The 24,233-nt window shown below is 43.4% G+C and overlaps 1 protein-coding gene across 1 annotated transcript in view; it reads right to left on the bottom strand.

Moving 5' to 3' along the window:
• Positions 1 to 24,233, bottom strand: part of frmd4bb (FERM domain containing 4Bb) — a 393,899-nt gene that overhangs the window by 156,052 nt on the left and 213,614 nt on the right. The window contains exons 3-5 of the mRNA XM_068051541.1: positions 21,948 to 22,042; positions 15,195 to 15,287; positions 7,012 to 7,096 (exon numbers count right to left, since the gene is read on the bottom strand). Coding sequence (XP_067907642.1) covers positions 7,012 to 7,096; positions 15,195 to 15,287; positions 21,948 to 22,042 — 273 coding nt within the window. The remainder of the gene's footprint in view (positions 1 to 7,011; positions 7,097 to 15,194; positions 15,288 to 21,947; positions 22,043 to 24,233) is intronic.

Below are 24,233 nucleotides of genomic sequence, written 5' to 3'. Positions count from 1 at the left end.
AGATGACACAAAACTGGGTGGGAGGGTGAATTGTGAGGTGGATGCAGAGAGGCTTCAGGGTGATTTGGACAAATTGAGTGAGTGGGCAAATGCATGGCAGATGCAGTATAATGTGGATAAATGTGAGGTTATCCACTTTGGTAGCAAAAACAGGAAGGCAGATTATTATCTGAATGGCTATAAACTGAGAGAGGGGAATATGCAACGAAACCTGGGTGTTCTCGTACACCAGTCGCTGAAGGTAAGCATGCAGGTCCAACAGGCAGTAAAAAAGGCAAATGGTATGTTGGCCTTCATAATGAGAGGATTTGAGTACAGGAGCAGGGATGTCTTGCTGCAATTATACAGGGCCTTGGTGAGGCCACACCTGGAATATTGTGTGCAGTTTTGGTCTCCTTATCTGAGGAAGGATGTTCTTGCTATGGAGGGAGTGCAACGAAGGTTTACCAGACTGATTCCTGGGATGGCGGGACTGATACATGAGGAGAGATTGAGTCGGTTAGCATTATATCCGCTGGAGTTCAGAAGAGTGAGGGGGGATCTCATAGAAACCTATAAAATTCTAACAGGACTTGACAGGGTAGATGTAGGAAGGATGTTCCCGATGGCGGGGGAGTCGAGAATCAGGGGTCATAGTCTAAGGATACGGGGTAAACCTTTCAGGACTGAGATGAGGAGAAATTTCTTCACCCAGAGAGTGGTGAGCCCGTGGAATCCGCTACCACAGAAAGCAGTTGAGGCCAAATCATTGTATGTTTTCAAGAAGGAGTTAGATATAGCTCTTGGGTCTAAAGGGATCAAAGGGTATGGGGCAAAAGCGGGAACAGGTTACTGAGTTGGATGATCAGCCATGATCATAATGAATGGCGGGGCAGGCTCGATGGGCCGAATGGCCTACTCCTACTCTCTATGTTTCTATGACCCAAACCCGACCAAACCACCGTGGACCCGAGCCCCTCCAATTTTGCCCCAACCCAACCTGAACCCACCACGACTCGATCCGACCCGACCATCTCTATACTCACCTTCAGACTCAGAATCTCCACGAAGCTGCACTCGCTCACTGTGCAGACTTAGTTTTGTCCCATACTCCCAGCTCAGGTAAGTTTTTAAAATTTCAATACTTACCAGCAGAGCACTTACCATGTGTGTCCGGCCCGACCCAACCCAACTCGACTTGGACTCGGCCCAACCCGAACCGTGCCCAAACGTCATCCGCTGAAGATGGGCCCAACCCGACCCGAACCCGACATATGTCATCGGGTCCAATTGGGTTTGGGTTGAGTAGCAGGCCTCTAGCCCGAACCATACCTTCATTGAAGGTAGCCCATTGTTCAGCTACTGTCTTTCCTGCTAACCTTTGATTCCAATTTATTCGGCCCAGATCCATTCTTACCCCACTGAAGTTGGCTTTCCCCCAGTTAATTATTCTTATTCTAGACTGTTCTTTGTCCATTTCCATGACCAACCTAAACCTTATGATATAATGATCATTATCCCGTAAATGTTCTCCTACTGATATTTGATCCACTTGGCCATCTTATTCCTAAGAACCAGGTTCAGCGGTGCCTCTCCTTTCATTGGACTCGAAATATACTGCTGTAGTAGGTTTTCCTGAACATACTCTAGGAACTCTTGCCCCTCTCTGCCCTTTACAATACTACTATCCCAGTCTATATTTGGGTCATTAGAGTCCCCCATTATAGTTACTCTATAATTGTTGCATCTCTCTGTAATTTCCCTGCAAATTTGTTCCTCTTCATCCTTTCCACTAGTTGGTGGCCTATAGACTATACCGAGCAATGTAATTGCACCTTTTTTGTTCCTTAGCTCTAGCCAGATAGATATCCCTTAGGGATATCCTCTCTTTCCAGCACTGCAATGTTCTCCTTAACACCACCAGTCCTCCCCTTTTTTTTATTTATTTAGAGATACAGCACTGAAACAGGCCCTTCGGCCCACTGAGTCTGTGCCGACCGTCAACCACCCATTTATACTAATCCTACACCAATCCCATATTCCTACCACATCCCCACATGTCCCTATATTCCCCTACCACCTACCTACACTAGGGGCAATTTATAATGGCCAATTTACCTATCAACCTGCAAGTCTTTGGCTGTGGGAGGAAACCGGAGCACCCGGCAAAAACACACGCAGTCACAGGGAGAACTTGCAAACTCCGCACAGGCAGTACCCAGAATTGAACCCGGGTCACTGGAGCTGTGAGGCGGCGGTGCTAACCACTGCACCACTGTCTTACCTGAACACCTTGTATTCAGGAATATTTAACACCCCACATGGACTGCAGCGGTTCAAGAAGGCAGCTCACCACCACCTTCTCAAGGACAATTAGGGATGGGTAATAAATACTGGCCTAGCCAGTGACGCCCACATCCAATGAACAAATATTAAAAAAAACCTAGTCCTGCCCTTCTTTGAGCCAGGTCTCTGTTATAGCCAAATCATATTTCCACATGTCAATCTGTGCCTGTAACTCACCAGTCTTATGAACCACACTCCATGCAGTCACATACATCCACATTAACCTTGATTTAGACTTTATTACTTTCTCCCTTACTCTGACCCAAGCTAATAACTTACAATTCCCTACCCTAGTGCTATCTATCTCTTCCAGTATTCTGTGCATCTTGGTATTCCTCTCTGATATTTCCTTCTGGTTCTCACACCCCTGCCAAGTTAGTTTACACCTTCCCCAATAGCACTTTCAAATCATCCCACAAGGAAATTTGTCCCAGCTTTATTCAGGTGCAACCCGTCCGGCCTGAACAAGTCCCACCTTCTCCAGTACTGGTCCCAGTGTCCCAGGAATCTAAATCCCTCCCTCCTGCACCAGCTTTCCAGCCACACATTCATCTGCACTATCCTCCTATTTCTATACTCACTTGCACGTGACACTAGGAGTAATCTAGAGATTACTACTTTTGAGGTCCTGCTTGCTTATTTCTTACCTAGCTCACTACACTCTTTCTGCAGGACCACATCCCTCTTCCTACCTATGTCATTGGTACCAATGTGGACCACAACTGCTAGCTGTTCACCCTCCCCCCTCAGAGTGCTCTGCAGCTATTCAGTGACATCCTGGACCCTGGCACCAGGGAGGCAACATACCATCTTGGATTCATGAAAGTCTCAGAGGATGAAAGCACCATTCGAAGAACAGCAACCTGGAGGCAATACTGGTTGCCGATTATAAGAGATGTTTGTGCCATTCTGATACAGAAACCCTTTCTCTTGGCTACCATATCCAGGGATTGTATGAACCAGCCTTTTTTATACATTCTCCCTCCCCACCACAGATGTGTCAATATCTGAGAACCTTTTTCTGTGGATGTTATCTCCCACAGTTCTTCTTGGATGAACAAGAATTGAGTTCTGCCATTTTTTCAGTGAGCATTTCACATATGGAGAAATTCTAGGCCAATACGTTGGTGAATAATTAACCATGGTTAGTTTCTGTTCAGCAAGTGGGGTACTATTGCTGCTGCTGGTTGATTGTGAGGGCGACCGGAGTACTTGTGATGACATTCTGGGGCATGTTGTGATGGTTAGAATGGTGACAGATTGTACAATTTTACTGTTAGCATCATGATAGCATCAGTATGGCCAGGATCTGAGTATAATAGATTTTGATGACCTTGAAGAATAGCATCACATGACATATATTGTAGCAATAGCACTCTGTTTGCAGGTAATTACACAGTTTTATACTTTTGTCTCTATACAATATCCCAGTGATTGAAACACATAAACGATAGAGTAGAAATGCTGGAAACATCTTGTACAGGACATAAAATAGACTTATGCTAATCTCAGGTGTATCAGACATGGGCAACTAAATTATACACCACTATAATTGTTAGCATTTCTGTGGGAAAATAAATAGTATCCTTCTAAAAACATCTTTGGCATTGGTTGTAGACATCTTTAATTAGTAGCTCAAAAATGTTGTATTCTTATGCTTCTTGAGAGGCTAACTTCATGCATGAACACACACAATTCTTTAAGTCTAGTTTACAGTTAATTTTGCTCCCTCATTGGAAATGAAGTGCTTTTAGGGATATGTGAAGGGGAGGAAAGGGCTGATGGCTTTTTCTTCCCTGATTTCCTAATAATATGGCTGGAATTTTACTTCGGGGGCCTCCGGCCAAATGGTTGGGGCCGTGCCTGCCTCTGCTGGGCCTGGAAGCCACGCCATGATTTTACTTGGCCCAGGCCCTTAATTGGCTTCAGTCAGGACTTCTGCCCCTCTGAGGTAGGAGGTCCCACCTCCAAGAGCAGCTGGCCAGCAGCTCTTCAGTCCCAGCACTGCCACTGGGAGTGGTGGCCACTGCTGGGACTGCACCCAGTGAAAGGAGCAGCAATGGAGGTGGTCCCAGAAGTGAGATAAGTGTGTGGAGCCTCACTGCGGACAATTGGCTGGGCTCCGGCAAGGCGGGGGGTTGGGGGGAGGGTGGTCGATCGGGGGGATGCAGGTGGAGGGGGTGCTCCAGCGGGGACAGTTTGTGCCATGGGGCACGGGGTGCCCAATTAGGAGGCCCCCCCAGCCCGCAAGGAGACTGCCAAGTTTTACTGGGCTGTCTCCTCAGCTGGCAAAGTGCCCATCCGCTGCTGGTAATTTACCAGTGGCAGTAGGAGCAGGCCCTTAAGTGTCAATTAATTCACCTGGGGCGGGTGGGACATTTATTACCTCCTCCGCTGCTAGTAAAATTGTAACGGGGCGGGAAGGTGATGGGAACGGCACCACCTCCCCCTGCCCCCACTCAATTTTATGCCCCGCCCCTGCCTCCGCCTCTAGCCCGCTCCCATGGGTGGTCCAAAATTCCAGCCTATGAGCTTAAAGTTCAACACAAAATGCCAAGGCTATTTGAATTTTGCACTTGTAAATTAGAATTTATGTTTCAGTCCTAAGATTGCAGAGCTGCTATTGTATCAATTTTATGGAATAGTTTTCTGTTTCTTCAACAATGACAAATTGCTAAATACAATTTCAATAAATATGCTTTCCAAATACTACACTTGACAATCTTGTTCATATTGAATGTTGTGATTTAATAGTTTTATTGAGGCCAATCTGAGCATGCAGGTACTGCTCTCTGGAAATGAACTCTGAACCCTGTGAAGTGGATTCTGTAGAGTACTTCACCTTGTTGCAAAATGTATAGCTATAACCTATTAATTGATCAAACAACAATTTCATTTCTTTTGTTGATCATACTCTAACTCTGTAAAGTTAAAAGCATAATAAAGGGTGAGCTCTATTTTCTTGAAATACAGAAATGCTTGTGATACTATTTAAGAATGTCTATAAAGGATCTTCAACAGCAAGTCATTATTGCACCGCACTGGCCTAATGCATACATGTTTATTGCTTGAAAGTGGTTGATAAAAAAAAAAAATTCACAAAGATTTTTTTGTGTTTTATTGTGCTATAGAATAGAATCATAGAATGGTTACAGCATTGAAGGAGGCTATTTGGCCCATCATGTCCATGCCGGCTCTCTGTAAGAGCAACTCATCGAGTCCAACTCTCCTACCTTTCCCTCATAGCCCTATAAATTCTTTCTCCTCAGATAAATATCCAATTCTCTTTTGAAAGCCTCCATTGAATCTGCCTCCACCACACTCTCAGGTTGTGCATTCTAGATGCTAACCACTTGTGACATAAAAAAGTTTTTGTCATGTCACCTTTGCTTCTTTTGTCAGTCACCTTAACTCAATGTCCTCTGGTTCTCAACCCTTCCTTCAGCGAGAACAGTTTCTCCCTCTCTACTCTGTCCAGACTTCTCATGATTTTGAATACCTCTATCAAATCTCCTCTTAATCTTCTCTTCTCCAAGGAGAACAGCCCCAGCTTCTCCAATCTATCCACGTAACTGAAGTTCTTCATCCCTGGAAGCATACTCGTGAATCTTTTCTGCACCCTGTCAAATGCCTTCACGTCGTTCCTAAAAGCATGGTGCCCAGAATTGGACACAATACTCCAGTTGTGACCGAACCAATGTTTTATATGGGTTCATCATAACTTCCTTACTTTTGTACTCTATGCCCCTATTTATAAAGCCCAGGATCCCGTTTACTTCATTAATAGCTTTCTCAAACTGCCCTGCCACCTTCAGTGCCATGTCAAACCCACCATGTTTTGTGGTTATATACAGTTCTATGGATTTTCATAGTTCAGGATAGATAGCTGCTCTGAGACATTTGCTGTTGCCTTTTTATAACCAAAGAAATCGGCTCTGAGATTTTCCTTTACTCTCTGTGAGAAAGCATCTTAAGTATGGCATAAGGTCCAGTACAAAATTCACAACTGCTGAGTACGGTTAGAATGTTTTTTAATCCCACAGGATAGTAGATATGGACCAAATTCTAGAGAAGGTAATTAATTAGGGAAGGAGTTGGGTTCATATTAGTTGACAAGCACAACTGAAGGTCATAGAGATGTTCATGACACCTACTTCATTTTTAGTGTTACTGTTATCTTAGTATTCCCTAAAGTTGGGGACTCAACAAGAGTTGTGGGATGGAAGGCCATAATAGAATATGAATACACTGTCTCTGGATAAAGTGAGCTTGATGACTTTTTCTCACTCTGGATTTTTATTATGTAATTAAAGGAATCTTTTTTCACAATGAGATAGATATTTACAATATATTGCTTTTGTAAAGTTGTCAACCATGGGTGATAATGTGTTGTGATGATATCACCCTATGAAATTAACAGCCAGCTTTAAACATCCAGTGTAAGCAATGAAACTTGATGTGGCTGCACTTCAACATAGAACTGATTTGAATCATAACTTTTTTTTTTACGGGGAATTTGTATCATTTTTCAACATTGTTTTAAAAATTTCCTTACAAGATTGTAGGAAAATACAGCATTAAGTTTGTGATTTGGTTTGTGATTTCCACAGTAATAATTATAATCTATATTTATTACAATTAACTGAAACATACTTTGATAATAAAACATTGTTTAAAAATTTTTACCTTGTAAATGCTGGATTTTGCATTCAGAAAGAATAATTCCACAGTGGTAATGTCCTTTAGGAATGATATGTTCTCAATATAAAACCTAAAGCAAATATATTGAAAAATATATTGTTCAAAAACTGCCTTTAACAGACTTAATTTATGCTTTTTATTTGCAACAAAATAACTGACATTCATTGTTATTCATTTTCATTTAAAAAAATATAATTTTATGGCATCAAAGCAACTTCTATTGTGATGTTTGACAATGTTCTGTGTTCATACAACTACTTTCAGTCAGCAACAAGTTAGTTTGCACACTGGAAGGGAAGACAGCTTTGAGATGTTCTTGCACACCTCCTAGTGGTTAGGTACAGATCTCAGGGAGCAAGACTGCTTGGCTGAAGAATGATGCAAGAATGTAGGTGGACCAGAAGAACAGAGAAAATAATTTTTCAGTGATCAGCCTAGATTTGGAAATATATAAAAATAATTTTAAATGAAAAACTGTAATACAAGAATTAAAGATCTCCTAATTCTTTTTACGTAAAGCTATGAATGAAATCATTGAAGTTAGAACTTGGAGCTTGTGGAGTAGGAAGCAGGAGCTTTGTTTTTGTGATCTGAAATTATTTGAACCAATCTCACTAATTTTGCCTAGGATGACCATTTTTAATGTGGGACAGATCGAGAGGGCTATTTTCTCCTCCCCTCCTCTTCCAAGGTATTCATTCATTGCTGGAGTATGGTTCCAGCCTTTGGTACCTTGCACAGGTGGTCGATCTTACTCTAATGAGTGTCAGCAGGCTGTCTCACCTTGGGGGCATCAAACTGAGTACAATCCTGTCCTTGCCTGACATTCACATACATACATACATGTCTGTCACCACCCCGCTGCGATTAACTAACTCAGCACAGGCTGCAATTGAACCTAGGCCTTTGCTTGTCTGTACGTCTCAATCAGTTAAGCTGTGGAAGGAATGAGAGACCAGAATTATCTGTCGGAATAATCTTCATGGGTATCAATTTATCTATTTTTCTAACCACTATCAGACAACTGAGCTAGATGAAAGGATTTGACTTCAGTAAGCTATTAGTTTGCTGCAGGCTTTTAATTATATTTGACTAACTCCCTTTGTTAACGTATTTATAAACTATAGAACCTGTAATTCTTTTTTATATGCTATCCAGCAACAGGGGTTTAAGCCTTTGGACAACATTCTTATTCAGAGACAAGACTGGTGTAGATGTAAATTGAAGACAGAGGCAAGAGAACTGACCAGGAAAGAGGAAACTTGGAGGCAAAGCAATAGAGTTGAGGAGATAAAACAATGTTAAGAGTTAACAGGTAACATATCAGTAACAAGAGAAGGATACAAAGTTCAAAGAACAGAGTTTTGGAAGAATCAATTTGCAAAGAATAAAGTCTTAGAGTGACATGTCAACATTCATTTTGGAAGTAGAAAGGACCGCACTCACATTCCATCCACCCCCTCCGCCCCCCCCCCCCCCCCCCCCCCCCCACACACACACACACACACACACACACGTAATCCACATTGGAGCCTTGAGCTGTTACTGTAGAGTATATTGATTTTCAGATGTTCCAAAGAAAGTTACAATTTGATACAGTTATGATCTGATATAAATGTTCTATGTTTCAAACCTATAAACAGATTTTTTTAATTATTTGACTATGACAATTTTTTCTACAGGTTTAAAATGTTTTAAACACATCAGTTTAAAATTCTTAGTATGGCAGAGGTTAAAATTTGAAACTTAAATGGAGGAGTGTTGTACAATACCATGCCATATTCCATCTTTCTGAAATGGATAATAATGTCACTTTTCCACTTTCTCACAATATTGCGTCTGATTAAAAAAGACTTCAAAGACTTCAGTATGTGGAATGAGAGATGTGCTACTATGGCCGGGATTTTTATTTAATTGAGAGGGTGGGATCGGTTGGTCACTTAAATATACCCCTTGGTTGGCGTGCCAGTTTCCCAACGTGAAACCGCATGCTTCAAGTTATATAATGCTACGACAGGACCCAGAAGAGGCAACCCACCCGAACTTCTTAATTGGCAAGTTAAGCCTCTTAATGAGCTTGTCAGCTCGTTAAGGGCCAGTTTTGAACTTTCTTTTTAAAGGTGCGGGATCCATGCATGATCCCAACCACAACAGGGAGGAAGAGGTGGTGGTGATACAGCAGGGGGAGAGCTGGAATGATGGGACAGCAGCAAGAGGCACCATTGAAGATCGAAGACTCAGAGAAGACCCTCGTTTACAGGCAACCAGTTGTGCTAAGTGAGAAGAATTATCTTTCATATCTCTGCACTCTTGGTGAGGGCATTTTGAGCCAGCTGTGTTGCAGTGGGTGTGGGTGGAGTGGGTGGATGGGTCCTTCTGCTTATGGGTCACAGGGGTTCATGACAGGAGGGTTCAGGAAGATTTCACATTCAATGGAAAGGAAGGTCATAAGAGGAAATGGGATCAAGCTACTCCGAGCGGTGAGGAGCAGTATCTGCAGGAGCAGAGGCAGACCCCTGGGCAACAGGGGTGCAGAGTTGAGGAACGAGAGGCAGGAAGGCAACAGATGTGACACTCTCAGCATAAGGTCTACCGCCAAAGGAGAAGCTGCCTGGATAGGGCAGATCCTCAGCGCTGCAGAATAGAGTGCCTGTCCGGGCAGATGGTCGCTGACCTGAGTGCTCTCCTTGAGGGTCATCCGGAGGTTAGCAGAAACCATTGCCATGGCCTTCCTGTGGCTCCAAGAGTCACAGTGGCCTTGCACTTTCCTGCAACTGGCTCCTTTCAAGGGGCGGCATCAGTCATTGGTGGCATCTCATAGGCAGCAGCACATCATTGCATCACGGACGTGTTGGATGCTCTATTCGAGAGGCGTTTTATGCAGGTGTGCATGCTTTTCTGGAAGCTGCCATTACATCGTCATCCTCTGGCACCCTCAGGTGCCGCAGGTCTTCATGAAGTCATCGGAGAGCCATGACTGGCTGTTGGCGGATAAGGCTTAGCCCTTGTAAAGATAGCTGATGACTCAAGTGCATCATCCTACCACGAAGGCTGCAAGATACTGCAACCAATGCCACCTGAGCACAAAGGTTATCATTGAGCAGGCCATCATGATGATGAGGCTTAGGTGCCTTGACCAGTCAGGTGGTGTATTCCAGTACACTCCCTCAAGGGTCTCATGCATTGTGGTGTTCTGCTGAGCCCTCCATTATATGGCCCTCCAGAGAATTGTGGACTTTGAGGAGTGAGAAACGCTGGAATGGCACAGCTCTTCAGAGGAGGAGGCTGAAGGAGAACTTGAGAGCCATCCCCATGCTTTGCAGGGCTGCCGCTGTGGTAGGCTCAGGATGTGGAGCATTCATCAGGATGGCAGGGATGCTAGGGCCACTCTGATGCAGAGACCTGCACAAGACTCAATCTGCAGGACATTTGGAGAGGAGCGTCACTTTCATCCGAGTGAGAGCAACGATCAGTTCGTAGTAAACGTCAGCAACCTTCCAGTGGCATAAACACTGCAAGGCTCCAGAGTCTCCGCGTAACGCACTCTTCCCCAGGACCACTGCTTTGGCAACCTTTACTTCCCATTCTGTTGCGTCTTGCCATGATGAGATGGAAAAACACAAATCTGCCTTGGTGCAACAAATTTCCCAGTACTTTATCACTTAACAGTTCACTATTATATGCCTAAGAAAAACCCAAGTGACCCATAAAGTGACAACATCGATATGGTGCCATCCTATGAATGCTCCCCCTGTGGCTGAGGATGAGATGGAGGGAGAATGCTCACTAATGCCTGTCTGGGACTGAGATGCCCTCAGAGCTCGGTCTCGGCATGGAGGTGCCTGGGGGTGGCACCTCCAAGGGCTGCTGCACCAACATCACTGCAGATGCACTACTGATGCTTTGTCCGTCGGAGGGACCATGTCGGCGAATGGTGATGGCTACCCATGAGGGATGGCCCCCTCATCACCATCAGTTGCCTCCTTAGCCTTTTTATGACGCCATTGATCGCTGGAGGGGACCACCAGCTGGGGCGCAGCTGGCACCTACTCCATGCTTCTTTGTGCCACTGACCGGTCGGTCAATGCTGCTGACTGCAGCATGCATCCTGTGCATGTCAATGTGCTGTTCCTGCATCCACTCTGAGTGATGCCGCTCTGCAAGAGGTTGGCCAACTCTCAATGGAGGAGCTCAGATGCTCAAAGCACTGAGACATTGTGGAGCCCATGAGATGAATGGACTCCTCCATTCTCATCCCATGAGTCTGCAAAGCCTTGGGTAACTCTGACATGTGGGCACACACCTCTCACTGATTCTCCAGGTAGAGCCGCCTGTTTCGTGCCCTCTGAGGCTCTGAATCTCTATCCTGATGAACAGGGCTGCACGTATTCTCCATCCTCCGAGGGGGACTGGCCACTGCTGACCCTGCCTCCCCTGAATCCTCTAGCTCTGACGTGATTGTGCGCTTCACCCTGTACCACCGTTTCTAAAACCGCACAAGGACTCACAGAGGTGCGAGTGTCTGCGCTGGTGGAGAGTGCACTCGAAAGCTATGACAGGCTCCGATGTGTCTTCCTCCTCTGATTCCTCAGGAATTTGTTGTCTTTCTGTGGACTCCTGCCCTGACATAAGGGAAGATGGTGATGAAAAATTGCAGATGCCTCTGGTGCCTAAAATAATGAAATGAGCGCTTATGCATTGACAGCTCATTGCACAGGGAGCATTGCCACACGTGCCCTGAGCATGGAGATGTTTTCACCCTGTCTACAGCGGAGCCCCATTTCTCCATCCCCAGGATCCCTGCGGCTTGACACTCTCGCCACTTAAAGAGCCAGCTCCTCAAAGTTTGCCTGCAGCGTGAACTGGGGCACCCCACTGTCCAGGCGTGCCCTCTCGTTCTCCCTGGCATTTAACTCCTGTTTGGCCTACAAGGTGAAGAAAGATGCCATTAGGACAATGCCTCCCTCTCTCACCACTCACAACTTTTCATTCGCATACGCTGCTGCAGTCTGCACTCAGCCTCTTGTCCAACAGCATCTAGTTGAATGATGGAGCAGGCTCGAGAGGCCGAATGGCCTACTTCTACTCATGCATCTATTTCCTATGTCCCTGCATCTGCTGCCACTAATTGGGCAAAGAAAGCATGCTCTGGACTAATTAACTTTTCCTTATGAAAATTGCGATGCACGCATGTTGCTGCAGCAGTGTGGTGTTAGGACCCGGAAGTGACCACAATGTCGGGCTTCCGACCATGGAATCGAAATCGAAATCCTGCCCAATGTTTCATATTGCTGTTATATTGAACTGATTTGTAATTTGTCTCTTTTCCTGCTGGAGGCGTCATAGCCACTCCAAAAAGTTCTTTGTAGCTAGTTATTCCACTAAGAGCTGGGGAGGGAAAATAGCCACACAACCAAGATAAACAAAGACTCTGAAAACATATTTTCTGAATTAATAATTCAGGCTGGTTTTGACTTTCACTATTGAAGTAATTGATTTACTTTGGATTATAAAGACTCCTGACAGACTCAGTGCAGCAACAATAATAATGAAAGCAAAACTTGAAGATGGTTCAAAAACATTTAAAAAAATACTTTTCTTCCTGCTTGAATAGAAGATTCAGACTACACAGAAAAGATTACGAAGTAGCAAAAAGAAAAGTAGGTACTTAAGGTCCACACAGATTATGTGGCTGATATTTTAGGTTAGGTTTACTGTAATTTAGAGGTATTAATAATCTGATGCATTGAAGATTAAAGGTGTCACTACAAAAGTAGTCTCTGGTCCAGTGTGTTTCTTTACTTTCATTGTTTAGATTCTGTATCTGTAAGACAGCAAGTTTTTTGCCTGCAGCTGCAAGTCGGTATTTACTGATTTTATAAGGTACAAAGGAAGAATTCATCCCACTTGCAGGAAAGTTTCATGGATAAATAGTGCTTTCATATATTTTTCTTCCCATAACTTGGGACACATTACAGGGTTGATCCATGCTCATTTTTTTTTAAACTGGCCCTATGTGTGAACACATATAGAAGGTCACCAGGTACTTATATTCTCTACAGTTTTTCCTTTCCATTTCTCACATTATTTTTCCTCTTCTAAAGACATACCATCAGCTTTCAATGTTGGGGTGGCATGCAGTCAGTGGTACGAGGCATATAACTGGCCTACTCATGGATAATAGCAGTGCAGAGTCAGCTTATGCCTCCAAATTTTCCACTGCTGTTGCTCCTACATTTCTCTTGTCAGTGAAACTGTGCTTAATCAGCATGAGAGTGTTTTTACGTCAGAACATAACATTATATCTCATGCAGCCATGAAAGATGCACTTGACAGCTCAGATTATTCCTGCTCCATCTCTTTTATCGTGATAAGATATTTCTTTGAAATAGAAAGATCTTCAATAGTGCCTGTGCCTCCACAGACGATTTGCAGCTGGCTGCACCCAGTGGATAGATGGGAACGTGGGGGATAGGTAAAAATAAATGACAAGGTGATATAATGTTATGTCATGATGTAAGAACAGTAACATGCTGATTAATTGCAGCTCATTGACAAGAGAAATTTGGGAAAGTGTTGCACGCAGCCTATTTGGTCACTGCTGCTCCAAAAGTAGCACAAAATTAAATGTTTTAAAGGTGATGATTTGTGTGGAGGAATACACAGGGAAAGTGAGTTTAGTTCAAATATCCGAGTCCCCCCACCGCGTCCCTCTCCCCCTCCCACCCCCCCACACATTATCCTGTAATGTGTAATTTAGACCAAGTGAGGATGATTTTCACTTGGCTCTGGCAGCTGACATTTTTAAACGGGCCTAATGCTCGGAGGCCGAAGTGCCAGTCTGTTTCAGGCAGAAGGCCCTTTTAAAATGCAAATGAAGGCCCTAAACACTGGCAGTGGATGTACCGTGCATGATCCAGTTTTACTGGTGACATAGTCAAAAAGCACTCAAAAAACAGGTAAGTTGTAAATTACTTTTGGGCGAGCAAGAATAGCAGTCTCTGGGCCCCATATAGTGGGGCTGAATTTTATAAGCTCGCTGCTGGCGTTGGCACCATTTTTACAGGGCTTCAAGCGAATTTACATTTTTAAAGATACATCTCTTTGACATTATTTGTAAAAAATTCAATAAAGGCTAAAAGCCCTTCTACCACCTCACTCCATCCCCCCCCCTCCACCAGATACTTTATTTTTGGGTCTTTCCCACCAAAAAAAATGTATTCCCAAGCCAAACTCTCCCCCCCAACCCCCCCACCCCCCGAACCTAGTCACCTTTGCCCTTCAACCCCTTCCCACCATCCCCTCAGCCGATGGAAACAGTGTCCTCCGCTTCCGCCCGCCATCCCCACCCCCCCCCCGCCCTGAAAATTTCATTCCTCCCATCTCCCCACCAGTGTCACGCTTCATATCTCCAAACAGAGATCCGATGGCACAGGTGTTCCAGCCACTGGCTGGAATATCTGTGTGGGATGGCTATCGGGTCAAGATGAGTTATTTTGCATTTATTTTAATTCATTTTAATATTTAAAGGAAGGCGGCTGTGGGGGGGGGGGGTGCGTGCGGGGGCCGCACCGAGGTCTCATGAAGCCAGTAAAATGCAGCGAGGCCTTCCTGGCATTAGCGATTGTGGCAGGCTTCTCCCGGAAGAATTTTCCGGATCCCCTGCCACGACCCCCGACGTCGGAGGGCTGGTAAAATTCAGCCCGTAATCTTGGCTGCTGCCACCCTCGGCTGTGCCCTGGGAGTTACCATGCTGTTTGTTGTAGGACAGCCTCCAGGACCCCAGAAGTTGTGCCTGAATTTGGCAAGCTGCATTTGGACATTCATCTGGGGCAGCTAGTTTGCTGGTTGTATTTAAATGAGGTTGGGCCTCAACTGGGCTCCAGCTGCTGGTACACTTTGCCGGTCAACTGACTGGAAGTAAAATCGACACTAATGTGTGGGAAGTAAAGAAATAAAGGTGTCAAAAATATTTGTTGAGGTGGTCAAGTAATAGGAAGTGCAAACCTTTACACTCATTCCAATTCTCCACTTCAAACAGCTGCCTTTTCAGTGAACTCAAATTAACGCTTTGAAGCTAAAACTTTAAACAAGAGTATCACCAGTTTTGAAATGTATTCTTGGTGCATCATGTGAGCTCAATTTTATGCAAATACTAATGAACTCACTTGACTGAAAAGAATAAGGCCACCGGTCCTGTTTTCCTAGGCAAATCATGATCCAATACCCTGCGATCCAGTTGCAGCCAGTTACTCTGACCTCTACAGGGAAGAAAAGGATGTAAGAATTAGCACATTATAAATAATCACAGACCATGGTGCAGTTCTTTCTGTAATGGCCATTTTTATTGATGAATAGCTGCCTGATTGCAAGGAGCTATTACATTCTTTCTGCACGCACACATGTGTAATTCACGATAGATGTTACAAGGTTTTTAATTTTGGAATGTTGTTTTCATAACACTAGCTCACTATGTTTGCCCCATTCCTGTTAGCATGAAAAATTTGTGGCTTCACAAACCTGGGTAGCCCATGCGTTCCAGTTGGACGCATTTTCAAGTTGTCTTCCTAAACGCTTCTTCATAGCTGCCTATGTGAGTGACAATGTTTGATGCATAAAGAATACCGGTCTTCATCCCTGGCTTTATTTAATGGATTATAGTTGGAAATAAATTATTAGGTGTTTCTCATAAGTAAAATAAACTCAGTAAGCCAACTGATGCATTAAGGTATAATGGGTGCTCCTGTTTAAATATACAAGAAATGGTTCATGCTATTGTAAAGCATTTATAAAATGATTCTACTGAATGTACATAAAATTTTGGTGGTTGCCATAATGATGTTTCAGAACAAGTTCTGCCACAGGTGGTCCTGTTGTTGTAATGACATGAAATGGGATATTGCAGAACATGGTGAGTGTAGTGTGCTGTGTGACTGAGTCACTGTTGTCATTTTTTTTGGTTGGTGTGAGATAACCATGCTGAGGATTGGCTTAATTAAGTACATTGTCAAATAAGTGCTATTGAATTTGACAGATTTCACAACTGAGGAATTTACCCTTTCCTGTTACCCTTTTTAAATAAGTTGGAGTTGGATTTGCTTCTTTGGCCGAGAGCCTATGTGTATGTGATAGTGCATCATACTGTTCATTATGGAGCTGAACCAGGACGATTACTGGATATTTAAATTCCACAAAGATTTTTAAATAAAAGGTAGCAGTTTCTCTGATGTCACTAAAATGACTTCCTCTTACCCAATTTCAAATGCCACTGAACTCAGGATTTTCGGCATGCATGTGATACTTAAAAATACTGTTAGATGATTTACCTAAAATTGACCTTTTCATTTTAATCCAATATTGCTGAATTGCTTTGATATGATATTCATGCCTTGAGGATTTAATAAGAATGTAGCACACAATATGCAATTATCTTCAGGATAGAAAAACAATTTTTTTTTCACTGCATAGGAAATAGGTATTATTGGTATTCAGAAGTTAGCATTATCCTTCCTCCTTAATTCCACCCAGAATTACAAATTACAGCACAACGTGATGGTAAAATGTGATGGTGACAGTCAATACACATTGGTCAAAATCAATTAAATTAATTTTATCTTATTTTAATTGTAAAACAGAATAATTATCCCCACAAGGGACTCATTTTTCCTGATTAATTAAATGGTGCTGTGGACATTCAAGAATGGAGTTACTCTCAGTTATTAACAAATTCTGCCAAAACACTGTGATAAGGAATGGCCTTTTTTTGCCAGCTGCAAGATGAGCGTCATTAACTTGTTCAGTATTGCAGGAAATTAGGGAACAACTTTCTACCTTTTGGAGTGTAAAACAGGATTTTCCCATGGTCCTTTGCCAAGATCAACACGACCAGGACAAAGACTGCATTCAAGATAGAGGGAAAGCCCATTATGTAAACAATGCCAGACTGCAGCAAGTAGGTGCTAACAGGAGCAAGTGATGTTTCCCACAATGGGGCCTGACTTCTTGTATGACTTCACAGTTACTAAAATAGAATGAAGAAACGGAGTTTCAGTAGACGTCATGAATGCACATTACAAGGAATGTCTTAAGTAGCTGGATGTTTCCTTTAGTGAAATTAATTGTGTGCTTTGCAACAAGTACTGTGGTCTACAGAGGCAGGTATTTTAAGGACACAGTTAATCTCCTGTGAGCATTCAAACCTATGTTGTCAACGTCAGCTATCAAGTTCCAGAAAAAATTTCACTCAGCTCATACAGCAAAGTCTGTATGTCTGACATAACAAAAAATCTGTTGTGAATTTTGGTTGCTAAAATTGCCTTTACAGGGAAGAAATTGCAGTAGAATTAATAAATTCTATTGAATTGCTAAAATTAATGTCATGGTTCCACCTTAGTACTGAATGCTGCATAATTTATGTTTTAAAAGAACAACAGCTGTTAAACTTTGGGTATTTTTTGTATGGGATCATGAGGAATAACCTAAAGGCTGAAAGAATTTCAAAATGCGAGAGGCTTGGCATTTCTAAGAGCAAGATGGTATGCAAGATAATGCACTGTACATTGTTAACATGGGGTACAACCTAGGCATACATACTTGTTTACATCCTGTTTTTATTCCAAGTTGGTTCCATGTTGGAATCCTCCCTGTTTGAGCTTTTCATTTCAACTGCTGTGAGAACTGGGTGTGTAGAATTCCAAACTTCCCCACAGTGTAGTGTCAGGGCAAGGTATTGTTGAGTCATATTCCCTGGCTATTTTTCACCTGAATGTGAACCCCCAAACTAATAGTTAATTGAAAATTGATGCACAGTCCCACACTTGTGAACAATGAAGTTGCAGTTTTGGCTGAGACCTGAACCTAGGACGGCTGGGATGTGGGGTGGGCTGCGGATGACGGCATTTCAGCAGATCATCCCCTCTTCTAGAGAATCAGATAAATTGATACGTGCAGGAAAATAAGTGTGAACTTCAGTTTTATTCTTTGTAACATAATTGAAAATTAAATATTGCAATTTAAAATATTGAATATCAAACCAGTAACTTTTAAGGAATATCTTATTTTTCTATTGAATTATTCCGTTTCTCAGTTCTGTGGAATATTGTTCAAAGTTAAATTTGCTATTCTGGTGATCTTACGTGGTACCAATCCATTAAAAATAAGAAACGTCCCTTCCCAACACGGAAGAGGGTGTGCACTGCACATACGCTAAAAGGAAGTGTCCTAATGTTCAAATTCAGTAGGACTTTGCAGTATATTGTCACCCTTTGTGAAAAGCGATGACGTTAGTTGAGTCTTATGTCAACTTAGACACAGAATAGTGAAACCTTACAACACAGAAGTGTCAATGCGATTTTACTGTTCAGCGGCGCTTGAGATGGCTTGGCCATGTGAGCCGCATGGAAGATGGCAGGATCCCCAAAGACACATTGTACAGCGAGCTCGCCACTGGTATCAGACCCACTGGCCGTCCATGTCTCCGCTTTAAAGACGTCTGCAAACGCGACATGAAATCCTGTAACATTGATCACAAGTCGTGGGAGTCAGTTGCCAGCGTTCGCCAGAGCTGGCAGGCAGCCATAAAGACGGGGTTAAAGTGTGGCGAGTCGAAGAGACTTAGTAGTTGGCAGGAAAAAAGACAGAGGCGCAAACGGAGAGCCAACTGTGTAACAGCCCCGACAAACAAATTTCTCTGCAGCACCTGTGGAAGAGCCTGTCACTCTAGAATTGGCCTTTATAGCCACTCCAGGCACTGCTTCACAAACCACTGACCACCTCCAGGCGCTTATCCATTGTCTCTCGAGATAAGGAGGCCAAAGAACATATGTAATAGTATAAGGACAATCCAATCCAACATTTATGAAGAGCAATACTTTATAAATGAAATTTTGTCAAAAAAAATAGAAAATTGCATACAGCAAGAATAGGCCTATTTCATGAACCATTATATTCACAAATGTGGCAAACTTTAATCATAATCTCAAAACCATGTTTTTTCAATTCAGGCACTGATTACAAACTGAAGTTGTTGCATGCAGTTTTCCAGCTATTACTTTATGCAGTTATAAATCTGATCTGGCTAGTGAGTTGAGGCTCGCTTTAAAAGCAGTTGCATGTGCATGAACCCTTAATTAGTTGATTCTCATTATTAAAGGCCTCAAACTAGTAATTGCCTCACAGATTTATTCAGTTGTCAATTGTTTTGATTCAAACAACTCCCTTCTCCTGAAACAATGAATAAATGGTCTTGTGTTTAACTGAACTAATTTTGATTACCTTTGATGAGAAACTGAAGTAGTGGAACTTATGAAACAAAACAAAAGCATTGTATATGTAAGCACGTATATCTGAAACCTGATTCTAATAATGGTACCATAACTGTGCCAGGAATGAAATAAGATTGTTTGGTATATTTGGTCCTTGAACGTGTTGTCGCCTCCCAAATCCGCGCCGATCTTTCCTGAAACTCCATGTTTGAATCCTTCCAATCAGGTTTCCATCCTTTGCCACAGTACCGAAACAACACTTAGCAAAGTCACAAATGACATCCTATGTGACTGTGACAAAGGTAAACTTCCCTCCTCGTCCTTCGTGACCTGTCTGCAGCCTTTGACAGGATTGAGCACACCATCCTCCTCCAGCACGTCTCCACTATTGTCCAGCTCTTATCCACCTAATCATATCCAGAGTATCACTTGCAATGGTTTCTCTTCCTGCTCCTGCACTGTAACCGCTAATGTCCCCCAAGGATCTATCCTTGGCTCCCCCCTATTTCTCATCTACATGCTACCCCTTGGTGACATCATCGAAAAGTACAGTGTTAGTTTTCACATATATGCTAATGACACCCAGCTTTACCTCACCACCACCTCTCTCGACTCCTTCATTATTGCTAAATTATCAGACTGCTTATCCGACATTCAGTACTGGATGAGCAGAAAATGTTTTGTTCTTCCGATCTGAGATCTTCCCTTACTAATGTACTGATCCCATCCTTTACTTTCAGCGCAACATCATCTCCTTTTTTGCCTGTCCTTCCTAAATGTCGAATATCCTTGAATACTCAGTTCCCGGTCTTCCCGTTATGGCAATTAGATCATACCCATTTACCTGTATTTGGGCCTGTAAATGATCTAGCTTGTTGCGAATGCTGCATGCATATTCAGGTAGAGTGCCCTTAGCCTTGTCTTCTTGACACTCTGCATTCTAAATCTAGTTGATGCTTGTCTTTGGTTTGCCAGCCTTCTAATGTTACTTGCTACTTTTCTACATCCTGTCACCAGCTTTACTTCCTTCCAATTTGAGCTACCCCCTCAGATTCCCATCCTCCTGGCAAGCTAGTTTAAACCCTCCCCAACAGCACTGGCAAATCTCCCTGCGAGGATGTTAGTTCTGGTCCTGTTGAAGTGTAGCCCGTCCATCTTGTACAGGTCCCACCTGCCCCAGAAGCAGTCCCAATGCCTCAGAAATCTGATGCCCTCCCTCCTACACCAGTTCTCCAGCCAAGTGTTCAATCGATCACTCCTCCTATTCCTATGTTCACTAGCACATGGCACTGGAAGTAATCCTGAGATTATTGCTTTGGCGGTCCTGTTTTTTAATTTCCTTCCTAACTCCCTAAAATCTGATTTCAGAACAGCATCCCCCCTCCTACTTATGTCATTGGTACCAATGTGGACCACGACCTCTGGCTGTTCACCCTCGCACAGAAGGATGTCCTACAGCCTCTCCATGACATCCTTGATCCTGACACCAGGGAGGCAACACACCATCCTGGAGTCAGGTTTACTGCCGCAGAAATGCCTGTCTGATCCCCTGACTATCGAATTCCCTATCACTATTGCTCTTCCACTCTTCTTCCTCCCCTCCTCTGCAGCTGAGCCACCCGTGGTGCCACGGTCTTCGCTCTCACCAGTATCCAAAATGGAAAACCGATTAGCGAGCAAGATAGACTCAGGGGACTCCTGCACTGCCTGCCTGGTTCTCTTAGACTGCCTTGTTTTCAAATCCCTCCATGGCCTTACTCCTCCCCATCTCTGTAATCTCCTCCAGCCCCACAACCCTCCAAGATATCGGCATTCATCTAATTCTGGCCTCTTGAGCATCCCTAATTTTAATCAGTCCACCAGTCATTGCTGCGCCTTCAGTTGCCTAGGACCTAAGCTCTGGAATTCCATCACTACACCTCTCTGCCCGTCTACCTCGCTTTTCTCCTTTAAAGCACGGCAGAAAACCTATCTCTTTGACCAAGCATTTGGTCCTCTGATCTAATATTTCCTTATGTGGCCTGGTGTCATTTTTTGTTTTATAATGCTCCTGTGAAGCACCTTGGGACGTTTTATTACATCAAAGACATTATATAAATATAAGTTGTCGTTGTTGTTAAAGTTACACCATTCGAACACGGAGTTGATATACTTAATCAAATACACAAAAACAGCCTGGTTATGTAGAATTCTGCAGGCGTTAAGAATATTTTTAGCTGCTGTTCAGCAAATGTGACAGCTCTTTCAATAACATGCTGATAAGATTAGAAGGTAGTCTGTTCTTTATTGATAATTGTTCAAGTTGGGCATGCCATTGTTTCTTGACATTTTGATAAGACTAACAGTGTTACCAATAAAAAGAATAAAAGAATATATTTTTTGTTGAACAGCAACAAAGCAGGTTAACCGGTTTCGAAACAACCATCCTGACAACAGTAAATTAAGTACTTGGGTGGATTCATTCTGAGATTTAATTAATTCCTGTTTAATGATGATGATATTTCTGGAAAGATTGATAAGGATTTTTGATTGCTAGTACCATTTTCCTAACTGAACTTTTCCAGCGGTGAACTACATTAAACACCAAAGCATTGCCATAACTGTGATAAACTACCACATGTAGAAGTGGCAGCACAAGAGTTAGAATGGTTTACTTACGTGTCATCAATAAACGTTATTCCAAAGTATTCCTTCTCTTTGAGGTTAAAATGAGATGCCACCAGATCCAACAGCTCCCGGGACAAAAGCTTTGGCTACAAAATAACATAAATATCAGTCAACTTGGAATAAAACAAGAGTAATCATACTGCTCCGTAAAACTATGCACATCGAAGTAAATTATATCATTTATTTTCATGGGGCTAGTTTAAGTTCATAATTGCCAGTATTATCACAACTCTACAAAGAATACTTTTCTTGCTTACGCCTTCTCCCACATGGTGTACCTCCAAAATTATATGTTTACTCTTACATTTTTGCTATCCTTTTATACTTTGTCTATTTATTTTGTACTGTCACTCTCATTTTTTGTACCTTATTTCAGTGACAGTCTTAGTCAACATGTGAAATAAACTTCAGAATAGGGGACAGAAGGCAAATTCCTGGAATCATTATAGAAAGAGCTGAATGGATTAGTGATGAAGGGCTGACATGGCTTTCCCCATCTATATCTGTCTTTGGTTTTGTAAGTACTACCTAGACTACTGCACAGTGAGATCATACAATATTCTAGTCCTTTAGTTTTAGAACTGTGTGTGGAAATATCATTGGGAGACAGCTGTTATTAGGGGGTGGCGGGGGCGGGGTTAGAGAAATTGGATAAAGCCCGAAAATGGGTGTGGGGGTTGCGATGCATTATTAACTCACGCCCATTTGTTGTGATGCTAGCAGCATGCAAATTTCATGCTGCCTGCTTATTTAAATGATAGTAGCGTGCAGCGCAGCACTAAACGTGCTGCTCAGTGGTTGCACGCCTCACAGGGGACACAGGTTTGTGCAAGTCTAGTACCACTTAAAGCTAGCTTGCACTACTTAAAGCCCACCTGTACATTCTGACTGTAGCAGGTGCTGGACATGGCTGGGAAAGAGTGTCTGACCTGCAAGAAGAGTGAAGGTGGCACAACGGGACAGAGAGCATGCTCTAAGATGTTTGACACAGCACTGGAGGCCTTGGTGCGGAGGTGGACAGGGGGAGAGAGGTCCTCTACCAAGAGAGGCTAAAAGGCTTTCCAGACAAGATACGGAGAAGGTAATGGAGCAGATAGCTGTTAGGGTGAATGCGGGCAGTTTAGTCCTGAAAACCTGAATGCAGTGCCAAGAGAAGTTCCGTGATTCACATGACTGGTCAAGGCCAGTGAATGCATCTTCAAATGCCATATCCTTGCAAATGAACCACTAGCCTCATAGACTGCTCCATTTATCATACCCCATTCACTCATCTACCAAAATTTTCTATCAACCACAACTCATACTTCACATTCACAGCCTCATCTCACCCTCGCGCACTTTGCACTGCTGCAAGCTGCACGCCCACATGTCAGAGCTTGCACACATTGCCAACTATTCAACTATGCTGGGCACACCCCCAAGCACATTGCATCACACTCACTGACACACTTCCCTCTCTGTTGCAGGGCAAGGTGGTGCACAGCTGCACACAGCAGCACCTAACCAGTGCGGGACAGCCACACTGCATGCTCTCACCCTGATAGCGGAGACGGTGCTTGGCATCATGGAGCCTGAGGCCATGGTCAGTGGCAGGGCTGAAACCATTGAAGATGATGGTACGTTCCTACCTAATTCAGCTTCTCACATCCCACTTCTCCCTCATTCCACTGTCTCTCCTGATTTACAAGTTGCACATGGTCTAACCATATATCTCTTGGCTTCCCCCACCCTCTTCCCTCATTGGAACTCTATCCTTGTGCCTTTTTCCTTTCAAATACCCAAGAGCCGCTATCTGACCAGGGAACATGAAGTCCAAGAGGAGCACGAATAGCCTGCAGCCAGCTCTGGGAGAAAAGGTCATGCAGGTGTCAACTGCTGGCAAGGAAGGGGGAGTTGAGGTTTGACATGGCTTTTGCTGCAGAGAACTCAGATGAGTACTTTGATGGGGTGGTGTACAGAATGAAGGCTGATTGATATGCACAATGAAATGCTTGGTGCATGGGTAGCCCTGCCAGAAAGCCTGATGTCACTGTCAAGAAGCATGGAAGAGTCAGACACTAACTTGGCACGGGCCTTTCCACAGATTTTGTAGCCCATCCTTTTCAGCTTGGAAGTGGCGGCCAACTATGAGAACACCTGCAAACGCAACCAGATGCAGCGACGGACAACTGATATTTCAGCTTCCATTGCAGCAGATCAGTTCGAGTGCTTTTTGTTATGCAAGCACAGTTTGCTGTCTTGCAGGCTAAGACTGCTGCCATCATGACTGTAGATACC

The sequence above is a fragment of the Heterodontus francisci genome, chromosome 19 (genome assembly GCF_036365525.1).
Source record: "Heterodontus francisci isolate sHetFra1 chromosome 19, sHetFra1.hap1, whole genome shotgun sequence".
NCBI classification, from domain to species: domain Eukaryota; kingdom Metazoa; phylum Chordata; class Chondrichthyes; order Heterodontiformes; family Heterodontidae; genus Heterodontus; species Heterodontus francisci.
Note: the sequence above shows the minus strand (reverse complement) of the source record. Positions and strands in the feature narration are given on the sequence as shown.